A 26,585-nucleotide genomic window follows, 5' to 3' on the forward strand; every position below is an offset into this window, starting at 1 on the left:
CATAAGGAATGAGGGCCTTCAAAGTAACATAATTAGGAAAAAATGTGTTTCGAAGTATCTTAAGAGAGGATTGTGTAAGCTCAATTTTAATGGAGCATCTAAAGGGAATCCTGGTAAGGTTGGTTATATAGGTTGGAGCATTCATAATGATAAAGGGGTAGAGATTGTATGTATAACCAAAGCAATTGGGGAGGCTACCAAAAATTGGGTAGGAATTTTTTCTTTAGTAGATGGTTTGGAACTTTGTAAGGAATTAGGACTTAAAGAAACTAGAAATAGAAGGTAACTCATCCACAATAATCAATGCCTTCATGAAAGGCTCTCATGTTAACTAGAGATTAGATGCCCAATTATCCAAAGTCCAAGTGCTTTGTAATTATTTTGACCAACTCTTAATCTGCTATATATATCATGAAGGGAATAAGAGGGTAGATGAGTAATCTAACTAGGGAATCAATCGTTCAATAAGCTAAGGTAGATAATATTTATATATTAATGATGATAAGACATTAGTAAAGGGAAAAATTTGTTGATGAATATGGTATTAATGCAAGTTGGATCTTGCTAAAAAGGCATTATAATTTGGTAATGACATTTTGATACCTCAGCAACAAAGGATGAAGGGATCTTAGAGGATGAAGAACCTCAATCACTTTTTTTTTAATGCCTACTAGTTGACTTTTAATCTAGGCTATGCACTTTAAATTTAGTTTTTAAATAAATGCTTCTTATATTCATCTATACTTTTCATACCTCTTTTTTTTCCCCCCCTTTATGATAGTTCTTATTCCTCATATCTCCTTTTAAGATATATCATTTTCAAAATGAGGAATTCTAGATTAGTGGTTTTATTATATTATAAACTAATAGATTACCATAGTAGACCAAGAGTTGTTTGAGGGTTCAATTATGTTATTTTAGGAATGAACTAGATGAAGAGATTTTGAATGGGAAATATAACATAGAAAGAAAATTGCAATTCACATTATTGGCTTCCAATTTGATAGAATTTCAACAACCTTTTACAATGTCAGAAAACCTAGGAGTTAGCTAAAAACTATTACGAGTATTTTGAGAAGCAAAATAGGACCAACTAACAAGGCTCCAAGGTCTTCTCCACCTTTAATTCTACAAGATTCAAGTGGGTTTACCTACAAATTCATTCTTACTCACTTAGTATTCAAACGTTCAACATGTACTATAGAAATAATAGATGGTTTAGCATTCTTTCTTCTAATTCAATGGAAACATAAAGATAATAACTAGCTATTTTACCAAACCCTAAACTCCATGAATCAAGTGTAGGTTGACATTTTAAACTTTAAAAATAGTATATTAAATGATTGATTGATATGAATTTATGTATCATGTAAAGTATCCCAATTAGATCAACTTCTAAAGATGGTCAGTACTTTATCTATTGGGCTATAACTCACAAAGGACTATACACCTATTTCTAGATCTTATCTTGACACTTTGTGAAAAGATCATAAGTATTCATTTCCAGACCTCATACTTATCATATCTTGAACTGGAAACAAAAGGTTCTTCCAATTTGCATTATGTATTTACACAACCCATTATATTATCAACAAAAGAAAACTAAAATATAATTCAAAATGAATTACAAATGAAACTTATAAAACTTTTCTATTAAATTTTAGAGAACAGAATGAAAATAAGAGAAGAAACAAGATTTGGGATGAATAACTAGCTCTTTGTATTTGTATTAACTTCTTTGAAATTGTATACAATCCCATGCTTATCCCTATCAAAAAATAACACAAGTAGACCAACAATTGTTAAGTTTCATAATCAATTCTAGAACAAAATTACAATATGCATGGACCAACTCAAATTTATAAAATTAGTGTAGCAAAAGAATTTTAGACCCTCCTCTAACATTGGAAACTCACTTATATAGTGTGAGTTGCAACAAGCTTCAGGTCTAGAGGGAAAAGGACAACTTTTCTTAGGATAAAAGAAATACATAAAACACAAAATGTCACTTTCAAATGTTGCACAAGAAGAACCAAATACTTGTGACATTTTACTTGATAATAGAATAATCCCTTCATTGGTTGCTTTTTGGTGGGGCTAATTTTGTTTTGTCAATTTCCTGTTCCTCTACTAAACCTAATGATTGATATTTTTCTTCTTGTTGCTCGTCAGGCTATGGGACCACTTTATCCTCGTCTTTTGTTCTTGGCTCTGACACTTGGATGTTCATTGTAGTTTTTTGATCCTCTTCTATATCATCTATTTGGATAGCTTTCTCAACTAAATGTAGTTCCTCTATGACTATTGCCTTGTCGATGAGTCTTTCCTTAGATGCCACCTATAGAAATTTTGAAGCTGAAGAATAATTGGCCATCCACTTATTGAAAACTCTGTCATCTGGCTAGTTGAAGTTTAGGATCTCTCTTTCTTTCCTCAAGAAATATTTTCCCAAATTCTTTATTTCATCAAAATCATTTTGGAAAGAATCAAATAATAATTGTACATTAACTATTTCTTCAATCATACTAGCAAGCCATATGTAGTTTACCTTATTTACTACATCATTTAGCCTGATACTCATTGATTATTTTAGCTCATTTACCCATTCATCCTTAAATTTTATGCTACTTAAGAATTTTAATAAATGGGGAGAGACATCACATTTTTTACTAAGATATCTTGAGAAACACATTCTCAACTTTCTTTGCAATGTATCTCTCTTTTGGTAAAAAATCAATAGATTGTTTGCTTGGTCAAAAGTTTTCTCAATCTGGTCATCAATTATATAAATGATAGAGAAACATAGAGTAGTTATGAGATCATCTACATTGATCCATTTATTTAAAATTTCCCTCAAGGTGGCTTCATGGCTATCCAATTCTTTCCATACATCTACCAATCTTGATATCTCTAACTAGAACAAAGGACAGTTGATCCTATCCACAAAAAAAAAATAGTAACCCTTATCCTATCCTCATGTTGTATGCCCATTTCAAGATGCAATGCCAAGAGCTTGGTCCTTTCTTCATCATCTATTTCATCTATAGTAAAACCTCCTTAATATTGAGGAGTGTTAGGAATATCAATTATAGGGCTACTTGATGGTGGAGGAGCAGGTGAAGAGGCAAGTAGTCCTTGGGATGACTCCTCAACTTCTGATATTTTCATTTGTTGTCCTCTATATCTAGAAATTTCATTTTCAAGTCTTAGCCTCTTTTGGACCTCCTCATTATATGCTACCAAGACTTGTTCATACTTTACCTATAAATCCTGCACAAATTTCTATTCACTCCTTGCAGTAGCCAATGTGAGGTTTGTTGTTCCAACATTCAATTCTGATGCTTCTTATTTGGGGTGTCCTCTATTCTTTTTACAATTAAGTTGCTTATTAAATTAGAGTCACTAGGCTCAGAGGAGGGAGTCCTAGATCCTCTTTTCCAAAACCAAATAACCAAAGCAACATGGTCTTCACTATACCTTACACCACTTAGTGCTTTATGTTTTTGCCCTTTGATATTCATCTCCTTTTTTCATAGCATATCAAAAACCATTTTATCTAAAATATTTTAATTAGGGAGAAGTGACACCCCAATTGCTTTAATCATTATCCTTCCTTTTTCAAGAGTTATCTTGTTGAATTCTTGCATCATTTCCTCTTTAATTTTTGTTTATACAATAGAGTCTTCTTTTGTAGGCTATTCTATTTTCCTTTTAGTGCATCTTTCTTCAAAATTTGCAAAGTTCATTCTCCATGCATATTGATAAAAGGCCCTTGATTTTATAAAATTATCATCAGATAGAAATTCATGGCTAGCATATTCAATCATGGGATCTAGATCCTTTCTTTTAAAATCAGCCATAGTTAACTCTAGGCTAGGCACAAGGGGTTCTTTCAAAGTTCCTTCCTCCAACTTTGTTGTAGCAATTAAGACTCCGCCTTGACTTCCAAGTTGTTCCATCTACTCCATAGTGAGCTGTTCTTCTCCTACATGGAGGAAATAATAAAATGGTGTATAAATTTACCCATGAACAATAGGTTTTCCTTTAATCTTATGCCTCTTCAACACTGGATCTGATGGCTTTTATTCAAGTTTGGGTGTCTTTGAGGGAACACTAGTACTTGCTCCAATTTTTTCCTTTCCCTTTGTATCATCTTATTCCCCAACTTTAACTATATTGTAGCCAGACTTCTTTTGAATGACCAACTAACCTAAACCCACAACAAGGGTGAAGGATAATTTCTTCATAACCTTTCTTGCTCTATTAGGATAGGTTTCAATGAGGAGAGATTTCATCCCATTCATGGTATCCATTATTTCTACAAACATTGACATTAACTTATTTACCTTATCAACTATTGTTTTGGTCTCTAAAAATGGGCTCTAATCCTTTCAACACAATTTATAAATTCTAGTACCCTAGAGTAAACTATCCTCTATTCTTTCTTTATCTCTTACTCCTTCAAGGAAAATCCATTTATGATAATATCCTTTGGATAGTAGAAGTCATGCTTTTGAGCTTTGGCCTTTTCCCTTTGCCTGAATATTTCAAAGAATCCCTTACTATTATTGAATCTAGCATGAGAGATAGCCATTTTGTAGGGGCTCAATTTTTTTTACAAAATGATCCAACCACCCTTTATGATCACAAACTCATGTGCAATAGTACAAGTTGGAAAAATGCAACCTCTTGACCTACCTATTAATTCTAGCTCCTCCAGTCCACCTATTTGCCATGAAATTTCTACTAAGCCTATCTTAAAAGATACTTGTTAAGGCAACACATGTAGGGTCCCTTGTAATCCATATACCTTGAATACAGTGTACACTGGATATGGAATAATATCTACCCAATTATGGGAGACTTTAAAATTATTAGGGGAATCCATAGGTCTATTAAAATCCAAAAGTAACTTAGGAATCCTTAGATTATCATTTGACAAGAGAATCCTCAACCTTGATGTAAAATATCTATCAAACCTCATAAAACTAGCCTGACTTGCATCCCATGTTATATCTACACCCCACACTAAATTGGCAGAGGCTCTCCCTCATGTTCTCATGTCAATTTCATTTCTTTCTCAAATTAATATATTCCTCTCAATTCTTCTTTCTTGATTTTCTCTTTCTAAGACTGATATTCCTTCTCTAACCCCTGAAAGTCAGTGACCTCATGAAACTGTAAAGTAAGATCCATCTTGAATACTTTTTGAATTTCCTCAGATGTTATTTTTATTATGAATTCTCTGTTTATTCCTCTTACAATTTTTCTTATTGGGTCATACACTTGGGTTGCAGAGGTGAGGAGGTCTAAATCCATAAATGCTCTTGGAATAACCAACTTTCCTAGGTCAAAGTTCCAAATGTTTCCATGTGGGGAAAATAGTTTTCTTTCTAAAAACCATTTCTTGAAGAGTTGCAACCTAGTTTTAGATGTTTTTGCATCTTGAGTTAAGTTTCCTCTATCATATAAACCCTTAGCTACCTTTAACCTTGGATTGATGGGGACCAATTCTTTCATTTTTATGGTGTCATTAGTGGACTCATTCAACTATTCTAGGAAAGAATCATAAATATTCCTATGCTGGTAATCCCTTTGCCCAGAGAAACCATTCTTTGGAGGCATTGTAAACAATAGAAACAAGATATCCAAATTCTTGTTGAGGAGAGAATAAAACTTACTAGGATCAAGAAAATTCTTAGTTGGTTGTCAGAGTAGATAGCTATTGTAGAAACTCACAATTTAGCTGCATATAGAAAACCATTTTCAGAAAGCACCACACTCCAATTCTTCAACACTCTTTTTTCAGCATGCAACCATCAACTTTTCCATTATAGATTTCATATCAATTTGCACAAGATGCCTTCAATTCTCATAAATGTTTTATAGTGAGCATGAATGCATGTTTTATTTCAAAATTTGAAAATGGCTCATTGATTGCAAAAATTTGATGGGCATGACTTTATTTGCAGTCTGACACACTTTTCACCTTCTGACTTGGTTGTCAAACTAATCATATCATGACATTTGGAAAAAAATTTCTTTGTTAGTATCCCTTTTATAATGGTTACATTAGATGGGACATGTGTCACCATGTCGTTATGTCACTAGGGTTAAAACTTGAGCAACTTTTCTTAGCCACATAATGAAAACCTTAGAACTATCTTAGATCTAATGGCTAGGAAAAGGTATACTTAACTTACTCTGTGTGGGCCATACGTTCCATGTATCATCCTATCACTTCATCACTATGGTTAAAATTCATGCATCTTGGAATAACAATATAGAAACAACCCTCTATTGATATCTACTTTGACAACTGGGCAAGACTTACATTTTTGAACTATGCTGGCCCATAGGTACATACATAATAGGATTGGTATGTCATTATGGTTAAACAACTCACACCTCTTGATAATGACACAATGATAGTGGTAGACTTGTATTTAAATCAATGACTTACATCATCCACTATTATTATTGCATTTGGCTCAAGGAAACTGGTTCTCACCTATTCCATGTGGTGTTCTTTCATTATGTTGCCAAAATTAAAAATCTTGCAACTCTCATTAGCATCATAATGATAGCCATAGATCTCTAATCTGATCAAGGGCTGAAAGAAAGCTTTGGAATTTGGCTCACGTGGTGGAAAACACAATCATTAACAAAAGCCTGCCACTTGTCTAACAACCTTACCCCTTGTATGGTTTCATAATAGATGAAGATAATCACACCATTTTCTTTCTCAAGGATACTATATCTATTCTGAAGACTACCTATTCCATCATGAAATACACTTGAATTGTCAACCTAGGGACGTAGGACTTGAAATGGGTCAGCATAGTATGTACACTAAGTTCCTTTACGAGTCTTAACACTTATGCTACAGGAAGGTAATATGCATGAAAATAATCTATACTACTATTAAGAAATAGTAAACACACTTGGGCTAACAAAAAATAACTATAGAAATCTTTGGAAATGAACCTAAACTAGTTAATGACTCGAAACATCCACCACGATCATTTTCTGCAAGTGCTACAAGAACTTTCACAGTAACAATATTGTAGGACTAATACAATAAATCTATCTTGAAAAAAAGAAAGTGCAAGGAATGAATCTACTCTACCTAAATCTATTTCACTTCTCAAGTGGACCCCCTTGGTTGATTTCAAATAACTATGAACACAACAAGTATTCATAAATCACTTTCATTAAAATCCTTCTATGATTACATCAACTAAATAATTCATGAAGAACAGAAAAGAGTAACTTCTAAATCTTAAACTAGTATTGTCTATATTCTCATTATTATTTAACTAAGATGATACAAATCTATTATATATAGGATTGGATACTTATTAAAAATATGACATAAAAGTCTTGAACAAACATCGCTAGAAAAGAAGGAAAAAGATCAATCATGACATAGTACATTTATTACTAAGAAACAAAATAAAAAATTATAGGAAATATAGTAAGCTATGTCTCCTGGATTTCCTAGAACACTAACTCCTCTACAAGTGCAACTGATCCATAGGAACTGAACTATGCTTTCCCTTCCCATGACCAGTCTCCATCATCCTCTTCCTTTAATGCAGGAGTCACCACCCTTTGCGTTGCTCTTCATTTTCCTAAAAGTTAGAAACATCTAGAATATATATGCAAGATAACACTCCTACTCTTATTCAAGTATTAGAATATACCTTAACATATTTATATGAAATATTGTATTCTATGTATAATATTAAGAAAAGTATGTCATATAAACTATCCATAGGTTTAGTAAGTTCTAATTGTCTCTAGCATAAGTTCACAAGATATTTATGCAAATGTTTCTGACAAAGCACAAAGAGTAAGTCCAAACTATAAAAACTATATCAAAATTAAGACATTAATATGCCTCATCACTCCCTATGGATTGAAATGGCCCACCTTGGACATGTGTCGTGCTGCTATTATGTCTCTAAGATTAATGATCATGTAATTCTCAATAACATCATAGCCACAACCATAGATATCCAATCTAATCTATGGTGCTATTGATTTTAATTCTCTTAAAAAATGGTTGGACCCTACTGATAGGTGTCACATTGTTATTTTGTCACCTTGATTAAGAATCACACACCTATCCATGGTGACATAGAAATGACCATAGATAATGCAAGGGTCTGATGGCTAAGAAGATGCACATAATATGTCTCTTTTGTGGTCCTGCATGACAAATGTCAGTTCACCACTGTGTTGCTTTAATTAGAATCACAAAACGTCTTTATAGAAACATAACAACAACCCTTGATCTTGAGGAAAATCAAGGGTTATTGTTATAGTTTCCTAATCTTGAGTTAAAAGGTAAATTATGTAGGACAAAGGGAAACTATGATCAAAACACAAGTTGAAAAAGAGTCACGAGATAGGGTAAAATGTAATCTTCTAAATTTTTTTAGAAATAACAAAGAACGACCTTATAGAATATAATTAAAAATGTACTAGGGTTTGTGAAATCATTTTTTAGTAATATCTAGGGCTTTTTCAAATCTCCCATCTTAACCAAAGGTGTGACCCATAAAAATTTTCAAAATACCTAGGGAAATTACAAGACAAGCACAACAATTAGGGATTTTCTAGGGCAGACTGATCACAAAAATTGTAAACCCTAGTTGCTTAGATTTCTCAACAAATTTTAAGGATTTCAAAGCTGAAAAACCAAGTTAATAGTGGTTCTATCTAGGGATGATGAATAAGCTATATTCATACAAAGGCTTAGAATCTCTGGCAAAAGTAAACCACATACTTGACAAAATTGACAAATTTTTTAGAGAGAAACATACACACAATTACCAAATATATACTAAGAGAGAAACATATATACAAGAATTACAAAAAGGACATAGAGCTAAAATACTATTCATGGAAAGAGAAGTACCTTTAACAGAAGTACTTCTTCAAGAATTGTCCATGAAATTGGAATTCAAGAATATCGCCTGATAATTCTTTCAAAATATATGAATCCTTGACCCATGTAGATTCAATCAAATATGGCCCAAGCTAAATTGGATCAAATATCCATGCTTTTCTTTATCTTCAATTCTTTCATTCCACATCATGATCATATCTTCAGGCTCAAATGTCCTTGCCACTACTTTCTTGTCATATAGGTGTTTTGTTTGCAACTGTAATTTTGTATTTTTGATAGAGGCCTCCTTCCTAATTTCATTTAGACCTATCAATTCATCCATTCTTTCCTACATTTCATCTATGGAATCATCATCATACATTTGAATATAATTATATAGGCCTATTTAATTATTTTGAGGCATTCTAGTTTGGATTCCATATACTAAATCAAATGATGAAAAACCTCTTGACTTTTTAATTGTTACTCTGTTAGCCCAAACTGCCAGATGAAGCTTGGAATCCCATGCATTTTTATTATCATCTAATATCCTCTTTATGATCTTCAACAAAATTTTATTAGTTGATTCAACCTGCCCATTTCCCTGTGGATGATAAGGGGAGGATGTTGATCTTGTCACAAAATTTTATAAACTCCTCTAATCTAAAACACATGGCATTATCAGTTACAAGCCTTTTAGGACTTCAAGAGATTGTTTACCACTTTGCTAGTATCTTTCATGATAAGAATAGCCTCTACCCATTTTGTGAAGTATTATGTTGCTATAGGTATCCATGAATAACTAGTGCTGGACTTAGTTGATATTTCACCTATGAAGTCCATTCCCCACTGTTGGAAGGGTGCTTGCACTTCTACTAATTTCAAAGGGGTATTTCCAAATAATTTTAACTTTCTAGCAAATCTCTAGCAAGAATCACATTTCCTAACTAGATAATGTGCATCTCTAAAAAGACTTGGCTACCAAAAGCTAGATCTCATTATCCTATGGGCAATAGTCTTTGCCATGTAATGGCTTCCACATACTCTTGAATGCATTTTAATGAGTACCTTTTCTAACTCCTTATGGTCAATGCGTTTCAACAGTACCCCTTAAAAATTTGTCCACCATAAGATTCCATTAACAATGATATATCTAATTGCATGTAACTTCATTGACCTTTTTTCATTATCAAATAAATGAGATGGAGCTTCCATATGTTGTAAATAGTATATAACATTCTTGTACCAATCATAATCATCCATATCATACATGTCTAATCTATGGTCATCATCTACAATATTTATTTTCTTAGCATATAAATTTGATTAAGCCATCAACTTTGCTAACCCTTGGTCTCTCACCAATTTAGTAATTTGAATTTTGATGTTAAACTCTTGGATTCTATTAATCCATCTACATCTCCTACCAAGTAACTCTTGCTAAGAAAATATATCTTTGAATATTGCACCAGGCACAAATGCAATTACAATAGCAACAACTAAATAACACATTAAGAGCACATGCCTTCTTCTCATTAATCTCATATTTTAATTCTGTAGGTTGGAGTGACTTGCTAAAAAATGCAATGGGTTGTTCATAGCCCTCTTCATTTTTTTGAAGAAAAACTATTGCTATGGTATGGGAAGAGGCAAAAGAAAATATATGCATTGGCTTTGTATAATCTAGTGTCCTTAATACTGGTGTATTTTTTATGGCATCTATAATTTCTTAGAAAGAAATATATGGTTCACCATCCCAATTAATCAATGCTCCTTTCTTGAGTATTTTGGAAATAGGTCTGCTGATCCCAGCAAAAATTATCACAAATCTTCTCAAGAAATTGACTTGGCCAAAAAAGGACTGAATACCCTTGACATTTTTAGGCTTAGGAACCTTATCTATTACTATCACTCTTTCAGGATCAATCTTAACTCCCTCTTTACATACTATGTAGCCAAGCAATTTTCCTTCTATTACTCCAAAAGTGCACTTATTTTGGTTTAATGAAACTCCATAATCCAAAGCTTTTACAAAAATCTTCTCTAGATGACTGTAGTGGCCCTTAGTCCTTTTTGAATAAGCTATCAAATCATCTTGATAAACAAACATGAATTTATCATTGTATTCTTTAAATGCAACATCCATGGCTCTCTAGAATGTAGCTTATGCAATTATCAAACCAAAAGGCATCTAAACATATACATATGTTACCCAAGGAGTTGTGAAGGTTGTCTTGAATTGCTCCTTCTCATCAACTAGTACTTGGTCATATCCAGAGAAATCATCCATCATGGACATTAATTTAGAACTAGTTACTTGCTTCAACATGACCTCCATGTTTGGCAAACCATAGTTATCTTTTAGGGAAGCAATATTTAAATTTATAAAGTCAACACATAACCTAATGTCACCATTTTTCTTTGTAATTGGCACTAGGTTAGATACCCATGAAGAATGTTTGACAAGTTTAATTATCTCTTCATGTCTCAGCTTCATAAGATCTTCTCGCATCTTGGGAGCTAATGTGGGATTAATAGGTCTTTGCTTCTATCCAAAAGCCTTGACATTCTCTTTTAAGGGTATTAAATGCTAAAAAAGGTCTTCCCTATAAGCCTTGAGGTCATCAAATGGCCATGTAAAGACATGACTATATTTTCTTAACAAATCAATCAAGGATATTCTAATTGTAGGAGATAGAGTCTTGCCTATGTATACTTTCTTAGGTGAGTTAGTTCTTCCAAGGTTCACTCCTTCAAGTTCTTGTGGTTTCTTTTCTCTAAATTCTAAATGAACTCCATCCTAATTGTCAAAGACATTCTTTAACACCACTTGTCCTTCGGGTACTTTGTTTGTTTTTAATTATAAAATTTCTTTTCCACAAATGGTTTCTTTCCCATCCATATTCTCAACCAAAATGTTGTAATCCAGTTACTAGCCATGGTATTTGTATTTATTGAGGATAAAATTCAAAATATCTTTGTCATCCTCAAATACTTGGAAATTTTCTACATTGTTTGAAATGTATGGTCTATTTTACATCTCAATCTTAGAAACACCAGAAAAGATATGTCATCAAGCTTAATGGCTACATTAGCCAGTAGGTCAGTCATTTTGTTATTACTTTTGTCCATTCAAGAAATACCAAAAGCATACAATTCTTCAATCTGATCCAACAACATTTCTATGCCATTTTAACCTCTTGTTCTTGGATGCATATGTCTCAACCAACTCTGAATCACCAAGAACTTGCAATTTTTTGATAACATGATTTGAAACCACCTTTTACCCAAGTAAAATGCCTCATACTTTGCTATGTTATTGGTACAGGTAAAATTTAGGGTGAATGAGTATCTAAAAGTACTCTTATCTGTAGATATGGAAATTACTCTAACCCCTAATCCATCCTTAGAACTAGCCCAATTATAATACATTGTCCTAATATTCTAAGAATATAGGCATCTTCCTACTTCTTGAGAAATTAATAGGACCATTTTCTCAACTTATTGAATTGTAATTTCTACTTTAAAAACATTCACTTTTGTATCTAAAAAATAAGTAGCATCTATATCAATATTATCTTCAAGCATGTGGGTAACTCTTGGCTTTGTATCAATCTTAATGACTTTATCTCCTATGTGAAATGTGGAATAAGATAAATTAGATTGTAGGCTACCTTCAATTGCAATGCTCCACTTTCTTGAGAGCAACATTCCATATTGTGGAGGAATATCAATTGCTAGGACAACGATTGTTAGGTCAACATCAAGATAAGAAGCTAATCTAAAAGGTAAGACATTAATTGTACCTAGAGATCCAAAAAAATTAGCAAAGACCTAGATCATACAATTTTGATCAATAAGTGCAAATTAAAGAGAAAATAAGAAGAAACACAATACACTTTCAAATCAAAAATTACATCAGGTCATTAATTATCTATCAAATTGCCAAGACCTAAATCAACTTTAAAAGAGGAGAAAAATAATTCAAATTCATAAAATGAAATTCAAAAAAGGAGGAGGAAAAATAAAAAATGTTGAGAATAAATAAGACATTTATTAAAACAAAAAAATTATTGATCCTCACAAAATTGAAAATCCCCCTTTTTCATTTTAAAAGAGTTAGAAATATCCTCAATTATCCTCAAAACCAAGTTTTTTGGACTCTTCCTCCTGGTCTCTTATGAGATATTTTTAGTTTCACTTTCACCCATCAGTCAAAGGTGAAAATCCTAATTCTTACCCCAACCCCTTCTAAAATCCTATAAATAAGAGGGAAATCCAAGAGGCAAAGGACCCAAGTTTTAGGCATATGCACTATTGGCACATTTTGAGTTATCATTTTAGCATTATCATTCTAGTGAATTCATAGTATTTTAGCATTATTTTATGTTATTTAGCATTATTTATTACATGTTAGTTTATTGCATGTCCATTTTGATAGCATATAATCTACACTTTTAGTCCTAGATCTGGCATGTATCATTATAGATCTACATTTTTACCATACTCCCATTCTAGAACTGTCACTAAGATGCTAGTCTGAGAGCTATTTTAGCAGTTGTAGTTAGGAAAACATGAGATGCTAATAGAGATTACATTTTGATGATGATATCTTGGGTTTAGTCTAGTTCATTGTTAGCCTATCTACATTCTACATTAAAGTTTTATGAATACGTGTTCACACCATGTACAAATTGGTGCCCACTATGGGGCTTGAACTAAAAGCCTCTCTTTTGTAAATTTTTAAAGTCTAATCTCTCATTTCTAGCATAGATTTGTGTTTCTTGCTATTCTTTTGTGTAGATATGATCGAATACAGGTTCTACAACATTTAGGAGGCCTCATATTTGTTAGAAATTCTTTAGAATAATTGAGAAGGGGGGGGGGGGGGGGGGTGAATCTATTATTCAAGGTCCAAACATCCTATTCAAACTTTTTGCTAAGTGTAGTGAACCCATTCAACCATTCATTCATCCAAGCTTTAACTTATCTAATCAGCAAGTTATTGTAAATCAACATGCAAGCATAACACATAAGAAATCAACACAAGACATAGTGATTTGTGTGGAAACCCAATTTGGAAAAAACCACCAGTAACATGCTACTCAATTCTCACTCTTTTGAAGTGATGCCCTATGAAAGGCCTGCCTTGTTAAAGGCTTACAACACACTGTTAAATGCGACCTTGTTAGAGGATTTAACTGCCTTGCTAGAAATGAGCTTGGTTAGAGGACTTTAGAACATTCACTAGGAATGCCACCCTATTAAAGGATTTACAAATGGCTATTAGGCCAACCTAAGTCCATAGGATTTTTAGATCTAATACAATTGCTAGAGAGTATTAGAAAATCATGACCCGACTACAACATACAACTTATGTTGTAGATCTCCGATCACTTCTGCGCTCATACCCTTGCTTGGCCTTTAATATCTACAACTCTTGAAAGATTGCCCTTCTTTTAAGATTTGTCTCCTTGAGTCTTCATACTCAATGTACCAATGCAATTGTCTCTTCATGACCACTCATAAAAGTAGAGCCTTTGTGCTCTTCCTTCTAGATGTCTCCTCCTTGACACCCTTCTAACCACTTTGTAGATTTGGCTCTTTAGAAGCAATAGTATCAATAGCTCTTTGCTTCTTGGTCTATGAATTCTTAAATAGAAGTCTTGGAGTACCTTTTCCCACTTAGTTCTTTCATTCTTTAATTTTAATTCCCATGGATTAGGTAGGATTCATTGCATCTAACCCATATTCTGTTTCCTCTGGAAACTTCTTGAATAATCCTTTAGAATTCACCCAATAATGGTTTACATAGGATTCTGTGCCACCAACTCATCATCCTTATTTCCAATTCATTCACAAAATTCAATGTAACTATTATGTCAGCTTAGATTTGGTGAATCTTCATCTTTTGAAATAATGCAACAGTTTGACACCATTGAAATACTGATGCTCGACACATACTGTGCTACTCGGCATCAACTGTGTTTTTCTTGATGCTTAGCACCTGAAGATCACTCAGCAACTAAAAATTTTCTAATGCTCGACACTTGATCTTCACTCAGAACACACTAGAATTGTCTATTACTCAACTTCTACTAAAAATTTTCTCAGCTTCAACTAACTTGCTCGACACCCATTTATGATCTTAGTTTAAGCTTTGCAGTCAACCTTGTTACAACTTCTTCCTCTAATGTTTCTAAGTGTGACCAACCTATGTGTCCTTGAGTATGTCATCAATACATTACTTAACCATTGTCTTAACTAATCCTTGCACTTCATTACAACATCATAACTCAACCTTTCCCTTAGGTGCTCTTGTTATATCTTGTTGATCAAATCCTCTTCATCAATCAACTAAGTGATAGTACTTGGATATTATAAGAAAATATCATCCCTACAAATAGTAGGTTTGACATCAATGACAAAACAATGATTGAAAACATTCTTTTACAACAATCTCCCTCTTTGATCTTCAACAACAATGAGCTTTTCAATCAAATTTCCAACAATATCAATGAGAACAACGTCCCCAAATACACTAGGTTTGGATTTGAATCTCTTGACACTTCTGAGCTCTACTTTAATGCTTCTGAGAGATATTTTGATGCTTCTAAAATCTATCTTAATGAATTTAATCTTTCTAAAGCACATTTAAATTATTTTGTAACACATTTACATCCTTCTACAGCGCTTTTGAAGTTTTCTATGATGCATTTACATTTTTCTATAACGCATCTAATGATTTATGAAGTGAATATAAAGTGTCTTACAATGCATCTAATTTTATTATAGTGCATTTTCAAGATTAAATAGCGCATATAAGGCTTTCTGTAATGCATTGAGTATTTCTATAGTGCATCTGGTAAAATTTATAGTTTCCTGAATCTAACTTCTAGATCTGAATATCATTTTCTTATAGGTCCCTTCCAAGTTAACAAAAAGGTTTTAGATTGCAAATAATGTGTGATAGGAATGAAGACCCTCCTAAAAGTGCCTAGCCTTTACTAGCTTTGAATCAGGTAAGCAGACCTTGGTTCTTGTAAATGTAAAGTGCAACATTTCAAAGTTCCAAACATAGCTTAATAGAAGCACTCAATCTCACTAATCGAAAATAGAAGTAGGCTCATGCTCTCAATGACTCCTTTGAGTTGATTAGAATGCCCAGCCTTTTGCAAAGATTGGTTACAATTGAACAAGGAAAGAATCCACACGTAGCATAGCTAGGAGCCCCTCTGTATTTAGTAGTATAAGGGCTAGTGATTAAACCTTTGTGTCTATTGTGTTTGGGGAGCTAAAATAGTAGGGATATGCTCTCACTCTTCTCCAGTGATTAGATTCCCAAACCTATTTGTGAATTTTATTTCTTGCTTTTCACTAGGTAGGATTATCTAGCCATAGAAAGGCTACCTCCCGAGTTGCCTTAGCAAGGCTGATGAGAGGGATTGCCTCCCAATCTTGTATTCCTAATTGAATGCAAGCTACCTAGGTTGAAAATATATCCTTTCTTGAGTAGTCTCATTAGGGATTGCACTAAACCTCCTTGGCATTGGTGGGAAGTTCTCTATCACAAGAGAGGTAAATCCAAACATAGTTGGTTAAACACTAAGACCTACTAGTCACCAGCTTTAGATAACCTTGTTAGGAAGCCATTTTTTTCCATTTTTTTAGGTGCGTGTGGTTTTACATTTTGTTTTGGTTTCACTTCTATTGTGCTTGGAAGTGCTTTAAAACTTAATAACAAACACTAGTGTAGATCACAATCCTTCTAGAAAGACAAACTTCAAACTGGTATAGAGAAACCAAATCCAAAACAAGAGCATTGTTGAACAACCCTAAAGTAGTGCATATACTACAAAAAACATTGCTTTTGAACCTTCCTATAATGCTTTGAATCCATGTTATAATGGATATACCTATGAAACAATGTATCTAAACCTTCAAACAATGTGTTTGCTCAGCCAAGCGACACATATGAATCATAAAACAATGCATATATGACAATTAGAATAGCACATCTAAAAATTTAAAAAGTGCATGTGGTTAGTAGAATGGTGCATTTGACCAATCATGTGACACATCTAAACAAAAACATAAAATAGAGGCCATCTGCATACATAATAATTATGAACAAATGACAAATTTGGATACCCTTTTTCTTGCTGTAGTGCACCAATATTACAGTCAAAGGAACCAGCAAATATAAATATATTTTTCTTTTTCAATGAAAGCATTTTTATTGTATTTTATTTGTTTATATTTATTTTCCTTGATCTACAATATTGATGTACATTACTACAATACATTTAACTAACTTCACTAACCACTTTAGTTCCTTCCAACCAAAACATTATTTGAAATTCTAACAAAATGTCTTTATAACCAAATGTATCAATTTCAAATGGAGACACACATTTTCTCTTAGAATCATTTTAGAAACAAAAACATAACAACTTTACTCATTTCTATATACTATAGGATAGTGCATGATATATAAATTTCTTTAATCACTGAATGTAGCAACATATCAACAAGTACAGTCCATTTATACAGTCCACTTATACAATTTTCCAGCTTACAAGCTGTCATAAAACACAAGATTGGGAGTTACCCAAGGGTGACTCTCCCTAATACAATAAGAATTCACTTGGAAGTATGTTTTTGCTGCACATGAAAATAAGACAACATCCTTCTTCTCTTCAAGTCTTCAATCCATAGATCAGAACCTGCAGTACAACACACACAAACAAGCCCATGGTACTCTCCTCCCAACCTTAGGCCTTTTAAAGGCCACCCCTGAGCAGGGAGAACCTTGACTAGGTAGACATACATTACTAACAACCATTTACAACACAATGCTCACATTACGAAACTGTTCACACATTTTACAGTTGACAAATAAAACCACAAAAATTCCCAACCAAGGTAGACCAGTTAGGATCACATGTAGATCCATCTCAAGGGGTAAGGGTGGAAAATGAATGTTGAGGAGACTCCACCTGCAACTATGCCTTCATTAGGCAATAAAATTTATACACATGCCTTCACAAGGCAACCCAACACCACATACATGCCCTCACATGGCATCTTTACAATACTTATAACTCCAGCAAGGTGGCATATGGGGCCCATAACACCCATATGGCATCCCTCTCCTACTCTAGGAGAGACTCTCACCCAACACATTCCCTATGCACCCCTTACCCTCACAAGGCTCTCTTTCCCTCCCAAGAGATGAGACTCACCTTGTCACACCCAAAACAGAAAACTGCAACAAGAACATATGAATTAACAACACAAAGTAAATCACAATACACACATACACCAAAACTGAAACATGATCCCTCAACCTTACACAACACAACATTACAACACACCATATTACAACTACATTACAGAAAACTCACATGCATAACACAATAAAAATAATCTACTTAACAACAAACTTTCATAGCAAGGGTACATAAGGTTACCAACCTGGTTTCCAAGCAAATTTGAGCTCCCTCTCTTTTTTTTTACAAACAATCCTCCTCCTAAGCTATCTTATTCTCCTTGTTTTTTTTTTCTTTTCCAAAATTTACCCCACTTAGATTCTTTTTCCAGATCTATCCAAAAATTTCCCCTCCAAGAACTCTCCAACCAACTCTCCCTAAAGAATGTTTTCTTTTGATGCTTAAGTTTCCAAATTCGGCCAACTTGGGAATCCACAATTTTTGGGTGCTCTTTTCAATGCCTAGGGAAGCTTATAATACTTAAAAATGCCCCTACCCCCTAGGTATATCATATGGGCTTTAAAATAAGACCTCAAACTACCCCTAGGGATGGTGTAAACCTCCTAGAAATTCACAAAAGGTGTGCATTCGACCTAGCATGGAAAGAATCCCTCTTGGACCCATAAATACACCTAGGGAAAAGAAATCCTACCAAACCACTCCTTGGTTCACTCAACCACCTACCATCCCACTAAGCATGCTAGAAAGGAGAACATGTGTCAAGTGACACCACAATACACACAACACACTTGGCAAGCCATCAAGAAAAACAAATTTACTTTTATAGAATCAAAATAATACACACAAATTGGTTTTACAAATAAAATACAAGGGTAAAAAGGTTATACCCTCCTTAGGGTTAACCTTGGTTTTTCCAAACACCTAGCAAGGTTCTCCATAAATAAGGTTCTCCATGGGCTTCTTTCCTACACACTTATTGCAAATATCAGTAGTCCAAGAATAAGGTGATAAAATGATAACGTAAATATAAATCACATAGATTCTATCATCAATGAATAACATAACTAATATGAAATATGTATTTCCATTCATATCACATTACACACTTCACATTTGTAGCAATTCTCTAATCTAGATAGTAAAACATTATGATCATTTATTCTTACAGAAAATTATGGAATTAATCTACCTTAAGCAATGCATCAAATATAATATAAGTATACAATTCTAGTTTATTCAGATGATACATGAATTCTTAATGTTACTCTAAATATGCTAAGACATGATAATCTAGCACCATATGGAGACCACAATTCAAAAATCAAACATTCACTTGACTATAACATAAGCTTTAATCATGACATATGGATCATCAAGAAGGTTAGTAAGCATATCTGAATAACATCATAAAAACTACTTAGAATATTAGTATCCTAGTAACATCATAAGGAATCATCATATAGCCTAATGATATAGGTATCAATGTCCCAATAACATAACATGAAATCAAATAGTCTAAGGATCAAAATATCAATGTCCATAGTGGGTAATAATGTGTCATCTAGAGTCTAACTATCAAAGTCCAAAAGAAACAAAATGTCAATAGTGCTATGATGGTCGGGGTGGGACATGACATCCTCCCCCTCTAGGCATGAACTTCCTCCTGGAGTTCATCAAATAGATAGGGGTAGTCATGTCTCATCTGCGTCGTGTCCTCCCATGTGGCTGTGACCTCATCATAGCAATCCCATTGGACCTTAACCTGGTCCACTTCTCTACCTCGAAGTTGAAGGGTCCTGCAGGTCAATATGCGAATGGGCTCTAGGGACAGCTGGCCATCTGGTGCTACCTGCATAGAACCCCAATCTATAACATGAGATGCATCATAAATATACTTCCTCAAGGAAGAGACATGAAAAACATCATGGATGCGTGATAGGCTAGGTGGCAAGGCTAAGCGATAAGCAACTGGTCCTATCCTCTCCAAAATCTCAAATGGCCCAAAAAATTGAGGAGCAAGCTTAGAGCCCTTTCCAAAATGGATTGGACTCTTGTGCGGATGCACTCTCAAAAATACTCTATCTCACACCATAAAGGCTTGATCTGTCCTATGAGCATTAGCATACTTCTTTTGTCAGTCTTGAGCTTCCCTGAGATGTTGCCTAATCAAAAAGACTTGCTGCTTCATCTCCTTGACAATCTATGGTCCAACTGTTACCATGTCCTCAATCCTATCCCAACTTAATGGTGTCCTGTAAGGTCTACCATATAGGGCCTGATAAGGTGGCATGCCCAAAGAAGAATGGTGCCCATTATTATAGGCAAACTCTACTAGATGCAAATACTCCTCCCATTTAACTTGATTATCCATCACATACATGCGCAACATGTCCTCTAATACCTAGTTAACTCTCTTAGTCTGCCCATCTATCCGAGGGTGGTATGCTATGCTCAAGTTAAGCTTAGTCCCTAGGGCTCCCTGTAACTCTCTCCAAAAGGAGGAGGTAAATATAGAGTCTCTATCAGAAATAATCTTGCGAGGAATGCCATGGAGTCTCACAATGTCTCGCATGAATACTTGTGCTATTGTAGGAGCAGTGAAAGTGGTATGTATAGGTGAGAAGTGGGCCACCTTGGTCAATCCGTCAACTATCACCATGATGGAATCATGATGATGAGAAGACATAGGAAGACCCACAAAAAAATCTATAGAAATAACATCCCACTTCCACTCTGGAATCTCATGAGGATAAAGTAACCCACCAGGATATCCATGTTCTGGCTTAACTCTCTGGCACTCTAGGCATCTAGCAACTATCCCTGCAAAATGCATCCTCATGCCGGGCCAATGAAAGAGTCATCTCAAGTTTGCATGCAACTTCCTAACCCCTGGATGTGCTGCATAAGGTGCCCTATGAGCCTCAAGAACAATAAAATCATGCAATCCTCCAGTAGAAGGTACATAAATGCACCCTCAGTGACGTAGAAGTCCATCAGGCTCTAACACATAGTTGGAGAACCTCCCCTAAAGAGGCCTCTGAGATCTAATCATCTGACACACATCCCTATAAAAATCATCCTCTGGTAAGTGCTGCATTATTCTCCCCCTCAAATCTGTGCTGGTGACCATGGATGACAACTCATGGCATCTCTGACTTAAGGCATCTGCAACCACATTCTCCTTCCCCTTGATGTAGTGTACATCAAAGTCATATTCACATAAAAACTCCATCCATCTCCTTTGCCAAGCATTAAGGTTCAGTTGAGAGAAAATATACTGAAGGCTATGATGATCTGAGTGGAGTTCAAAATGGTGTCCCAAAAGGAAATGATACCATCTAACCAAGGCATGTACTACTGCTGCAAGCTCAAGATCATGGGTAGGATAATTGAGTTCATGAGTCTTAAGTTTCCTAGACTCATAGGCTATAACTTGCCCATTCTGCATGAGTACTACCCCTAACCCATCCAATGACACATCAGTACACACTATAAAGTTTGTAGAGGGATCAGGTACTACAAGAATAGGAGCACTAGCGAGGGCCTTCTTCAACTCTTGAAAAGCTCTCTCACATTTTTTTGTCCACTCAAATTTCTTCCCTTTTCTCTGGAGAGAAGTAATAGGATGTGCTATCCTTGAGAAACCCTCCACAAAATGCCTGTAGTAACCAGCCAACCCCATAAAGCTCCTGACTTCTATAACTGTCGTAGGTGCTGGCCAGTCTATAATGGCTCTAATCTTTTATGGGTCAACTAAGATCCCATCACCTGATATCACATGACCTAGGTAGCTGATCTCTGTGCAGAAGAAATAACACTTTGGCAAATTGGCGTATAATTGATTATCTCTCAAGCACTGAAGGACTTGTCTCAAATTTTCTTCATGCTCCTGTTCATTCTGTGAATAGACCAATATATCATCTAGGAATATCACCACAAATCTATCCAAGAATGTACAAAATACTCCATTCATAAGGCTCATGAATACAGATGGGACATTAGTGAGACCGAAAGGAACCACTGTAAACTCATAATGCCCATATCTCGTGCAAAAAGTAGTCTTATGGATGTCACTCTCCACAATCCTCAACTGGTGATATCCTGACTTCAGATCAATCTTTGAAAACACTCGAGTACCTTGAAGCTGGTCAAATAAGTCATCAATTCTAGGAAGTGGATAACGGTTCTTAATGGTTAGCTTATTAAGCTGGCGGTAGTCTATGCACAACCTCAAGGATCCATCCTTCTTCTTGACAAAGACAAATGGTGCTCCCCATGGTGAGACACTAGGATGAATGTGCCCCTTCTCCAAGAGTTCTTCTAGCTAAATCTTGAGCTCATTGAGCTCATTAGTAGTCATCCTATATGGAGCTCTAGATACTGGTTGGGCCCCTGGAACCAAATCAATATGGAAATCCACTGTCCTGGGTGGAGGCATACCCAGTAATTTAGAAGGAAATACATCTCTAAAATCTTGTAACACTGGGTAATCCTCGAGACATGGCCCATTCTCCTCTCCCTCAAGATCATTAATGGTAATAGCATATAACTGACACCCTTTTCTCATACATCACTTAAGCTGCATAGTGGAGATCATGCGGAGGGACACAGGTCTCTGAACGCCTGAAATCACTATAGGTGTACCATGATCATCATTACACTCCACCTCCTTCTTCCTACAATCCACCTTGGCATGGTGAGCACATAGCCAATCCATACCAAGGACTACATCATATGATCCTAAGGGGGTGATACGTAGATCTGCACAAGTAGTGATATCCACAATTTGAATAGGACAATTCCTGGCCATGGATCTAACCAATACCTTAGCACTTGAGGCTAACTCTACATCCCAGCTAACATCTTTCTTAATTGCCACCAGCCTACAATGCTCCACAACTAAGGATGATACAAAAGAATCAGTAGCTCCTAGATCAAACAATATAGATATACTACTACCACCAATAATACCTGTAGCCTCTATCACGGTAGCCTGATGCTCAGCCTGTCTGTCATCTATTGTTGCAAATACCCTATGAGAACATCCCATGTCACCCACTGTTGGTTCGGATGCAGCTACCCTCTATCTATGTGGACAATCCCTTGCAATGTGACCCATGCCACCACAAGAATAACAAGGTCCGCAGGTCTGAGTCTGTAATCCTGTAGATTGGGGCTGCTGGTGTCCCCTTGTCTGAGTAGATCCACTAAAACCACCTCTAGTGGGCTGCTAAGTCTGTGTTGGAGGTGTATCAGAAGCTTGTGATCTATGATCCTGATGAGAACCCTGTGCCTACCTCTGCTTGGGCTTAGTGCCCTGGTATCCCTGTGGAGGCTTCTGCCTCTGATCTTGCTGTGACTGGGGGCCTCTAAAAGATCCTAAAGAGTGTCGCTGATTTCCCTTCCACTGTGACCTAGGTGGAAAGGGGGTAGTACCCAGACGTTGAGATCTATCATGAGTATCCTAAGCCTTATTGCATATATCCTCTGCAATAAGAGCCCTCTCCACTATAGCTCTGAAGCCTACTGGTGCTGCCATGCGAACCTGTCCTGCAATCGAGGGATTAAGACCTCTAATGAAATGGTTAATCCAAAGCTTCTCATCTCTCATATAGTCAACATAAGGGAGGAGCTCTAAAAACTTATTCTCATACTGTGTTACTGTCAATCCCCTTTGCTGTAAGTCATGGAACTCATCAATCTTTCGCTGCCTATAATGCTCTGATAAATATCTCTTTGAACCTTTGTAGGAAGGTATCCCAAGTGAGAGTGTCCATATCAATATCCCCCATAGCCTTCTCCTCATCCCACCATTTGGAGGCTGGTCCTTGCAAAAGGTGTATAGCAAAATGGGCCCTTATATTACTCCCAAAAGGACACAACCCATAACATCTCTCCAAACATAACAAGAAGGATTCTACCTCTGAACCATCTGTGGACCCATGAAAAAGGGGGTGGCTGAAGACGAAGCAATTCTTTAATCTCGCCTCCTATATCCCAGGGTGCTCTCGGTATAGGTCAAAGTTCTACCCCTGCTGGAGACTCAGGTCTATGGACAGACTCCCCCTCGAGCTCAGCATGACTCCCAATACGACTAGGTGGAGGACTCCTTGTCCTCTCTCTGATAACAGTCCTATGCTCCTCTGACATTTTCTGACTAGGGTGAGCTACTGTTGCAGGCAACCTCTGTTGTACTACACAAATAAGATTCTGGATAGCATCTAGAATGTCTTGGTTGGGGTTCTGGGGCTGTTCCCCCTGTCCAATCTCTATCTCTAGCCCAACCCTAGCTTCTTGTGCCATACTAGCACCATGCTCTACACTGGCATCCTACTCTACCTGTGCATCTCATGCACATCTACCACCTCGTCCACACCTGTGAGCGTTACGAGTGACCACTGGCATCCTACAAAAAAGAGAGTTTAAGAGTCAGGGTCAAGAAGCTTTAAAGTTCATTATTGGAGTCTCAAACAACTAAGAAAAAGTAATTCCTCTTTTTTTTTTTTGTGAGGAATCATGGCCAAAGTCAACTTAGGGTGGGTGTCCTGCCACCATAGTTGCTTAGCCAACGTCCCACATTGGTTAGATATATTAAAGTGTTATCTTCCATTGCATATGCATATATGTATATTTATTTATTTATTCATTATTTTTAATTATTATTATTTTTAAAAATATTTTGTTATTATTATTTTTTTAAAAAATATTTTATTATTATTATTTTTTAAATATTTTTTTAAATTTATTTATTATTATTATTATATTAAATTATCATTAATAGGTAACTTCATGGACATGAAATTATAATAGCACTTATTCATGATTACTAACACATTACCACCTAGTTGCTTCATTATCACAAACTTATTTAAATAATTATCTCTTAAGTAGTTTCAATAAAAAATAAAACTCACGTGGGAAAATAAAATAAGTGCATTTTAAATTTGTGTAAAAGAGGAAGATGGCATGGTGGGAGTGGGATTTGAACACATGACCTCTTGAATTCCACCTTTTCCACCCACCCCACTAACCAACTTTCCCTCTTTTACTTCATGTTTTGAAATAGAAAACATTTTAATAAGGGGGATCCCATTTGAATTTGGGTCAAAGAGTCAACTTATGATCAATTTGAAATTCATTTCTTTATCTTTCTCTTCCAACCCTAACCCTAATTCAAAATTAGGGCTATGACAAATTATAAAAGTTATTTTTCCCTCTTTCTTATGTTATTTTTTATGTTCTTTCCATAGGGTTTCAAACCCTTATGCATTTCTTTGTTTTTCCCTCTTGTTATTGTGTGTATGTTTCTGTTTTTGTTTTGTACAGGTACTTGAATGCTATTGGAGATGGAAGCAAGCTTCCATGGAGGATAAATGATGTGTATATGTTTATCTTTGATATACATAGACATATCCTTGTGTGGATATATGTTTGAGATGGATAGAGCTCAATATTTGTAGAGGGATCCATGTTCAGCCATGCATGAGTTCTTTGATATATCCTATGGCATTATTATGCCCATAATTTGTTGTAGGTTTTTTTTTTTGTTTCATGGATATAAAGATGAGCATTTTATTATTAATTTCTTGTGTGAGAGGGGGTTGTCCCTGGCCTTGCCTGTACTTAGTGATGAGCACACAAGAGAAAAACAAATTCTGTCATTTAAGAGTCAGTCATATTGCGTTAGCATTTTTAGAGAAATGAAATCGAATATTTCCAAACGCTTTCTGGATTTTCTCCATAAGGGGTCTATTCAGGTCTCACGCAAGCAAAATCCACAAAAGTTGAATGCACACAGAGTTACAAGTCTTTAATAAAAGCATCATTTTTTTTAAATTTATAGCATATTTTCTTTATTCATTTCAAAACTGGGTTTTGAAGGAAAGATCAAGGGCTATGCACAACCATGCATTGATCCCTTGATACCATGGTCTGTATCAACATGCATATATACACAAATTACTTATTGTATTTTAACTTGTATTTTTTTGGATTCATGGTTATATATATATATATTTGTTTTTTTTTGTGTTATCACAGATTCATATTTCTAATGTCTAGTATTTGAATACAGTTGAAAGGAGTTTCAGATCTACTACTTAAATTTCCTTTTCAAATCAAAAAAATACTCAAAATTAAAAAAACATTTTAAGTAATCTGAGCTCCCTCTCTTTTTTTTTTACCAGCAATCCTCCTCCTAAGCTATCTTCTTCTCCTTGTTTTTTTTTTCTTTTCCAAAATTTACCCCACTTAGATTCTTTTTCCAGATCTATCCAAAAATTCTCCCCCCAAGAACTCTCCAACCAACTCTCCCTAAAGAATGTTTTCTTTTGATGCTTAAGTTTCCAAATTCGGCCAACTTGGGAATCCACAATTTTTGGGTGCTCTTTTCAATGCCTAGGGAAGCTTATAATACTTAAAAATGCCCCTACCCCCTAGGTATATCATATGGGCTT

The 26,585-nt window shown here is 35.1% G+C and overlaps 1 protein-coding gene across 1 annotated transcript; it reads right to left on the reverse strand.

Annotated features, from left to right (window-relative positions):
• Positions 1-22,699: 22,699 nt before the first annotated feature.
• On the reverse strand, positions 22,700-23,179 carry LOC149563908 (uncharacterized). The gene has a single exon (XM_089828268.1). The coding sequence runs from the start codon at positions 23,177-23,179 to the stop codon at positions 22,700-22,702; it is 480 nt and encodes a 159-aa protein (XP_089684394.1).
• Between the last annotated feature and the right edge of the window lie 3,406 nt (positions 23,180-26,585).

Source organism: Cupressus sempervirens, chromosome 4 (assembly GCF_028749045.1).
Source record: "Cupressus sempervirens isolate cs-2001-9-10 chromosome 4, ASM2874904v1, whole genome shotgun sequence".
Taxonomy (NCBI): Eukaryota; Viridiplantae; Streptophyta; class Pinopsida; order Cupressales; family Cupressaceae; genus Cupressus; species Cupressus sempervirens.

Excerpts from the sequence above, each read along its gene's own strand:
- LOC149563908 (XM_089828268.1), bottom strand. The coding sequence starts at position 23,179 with ATGGGATGTTCTCATAGGGTATTTGCAACAATAGATGACAGACAGGCT.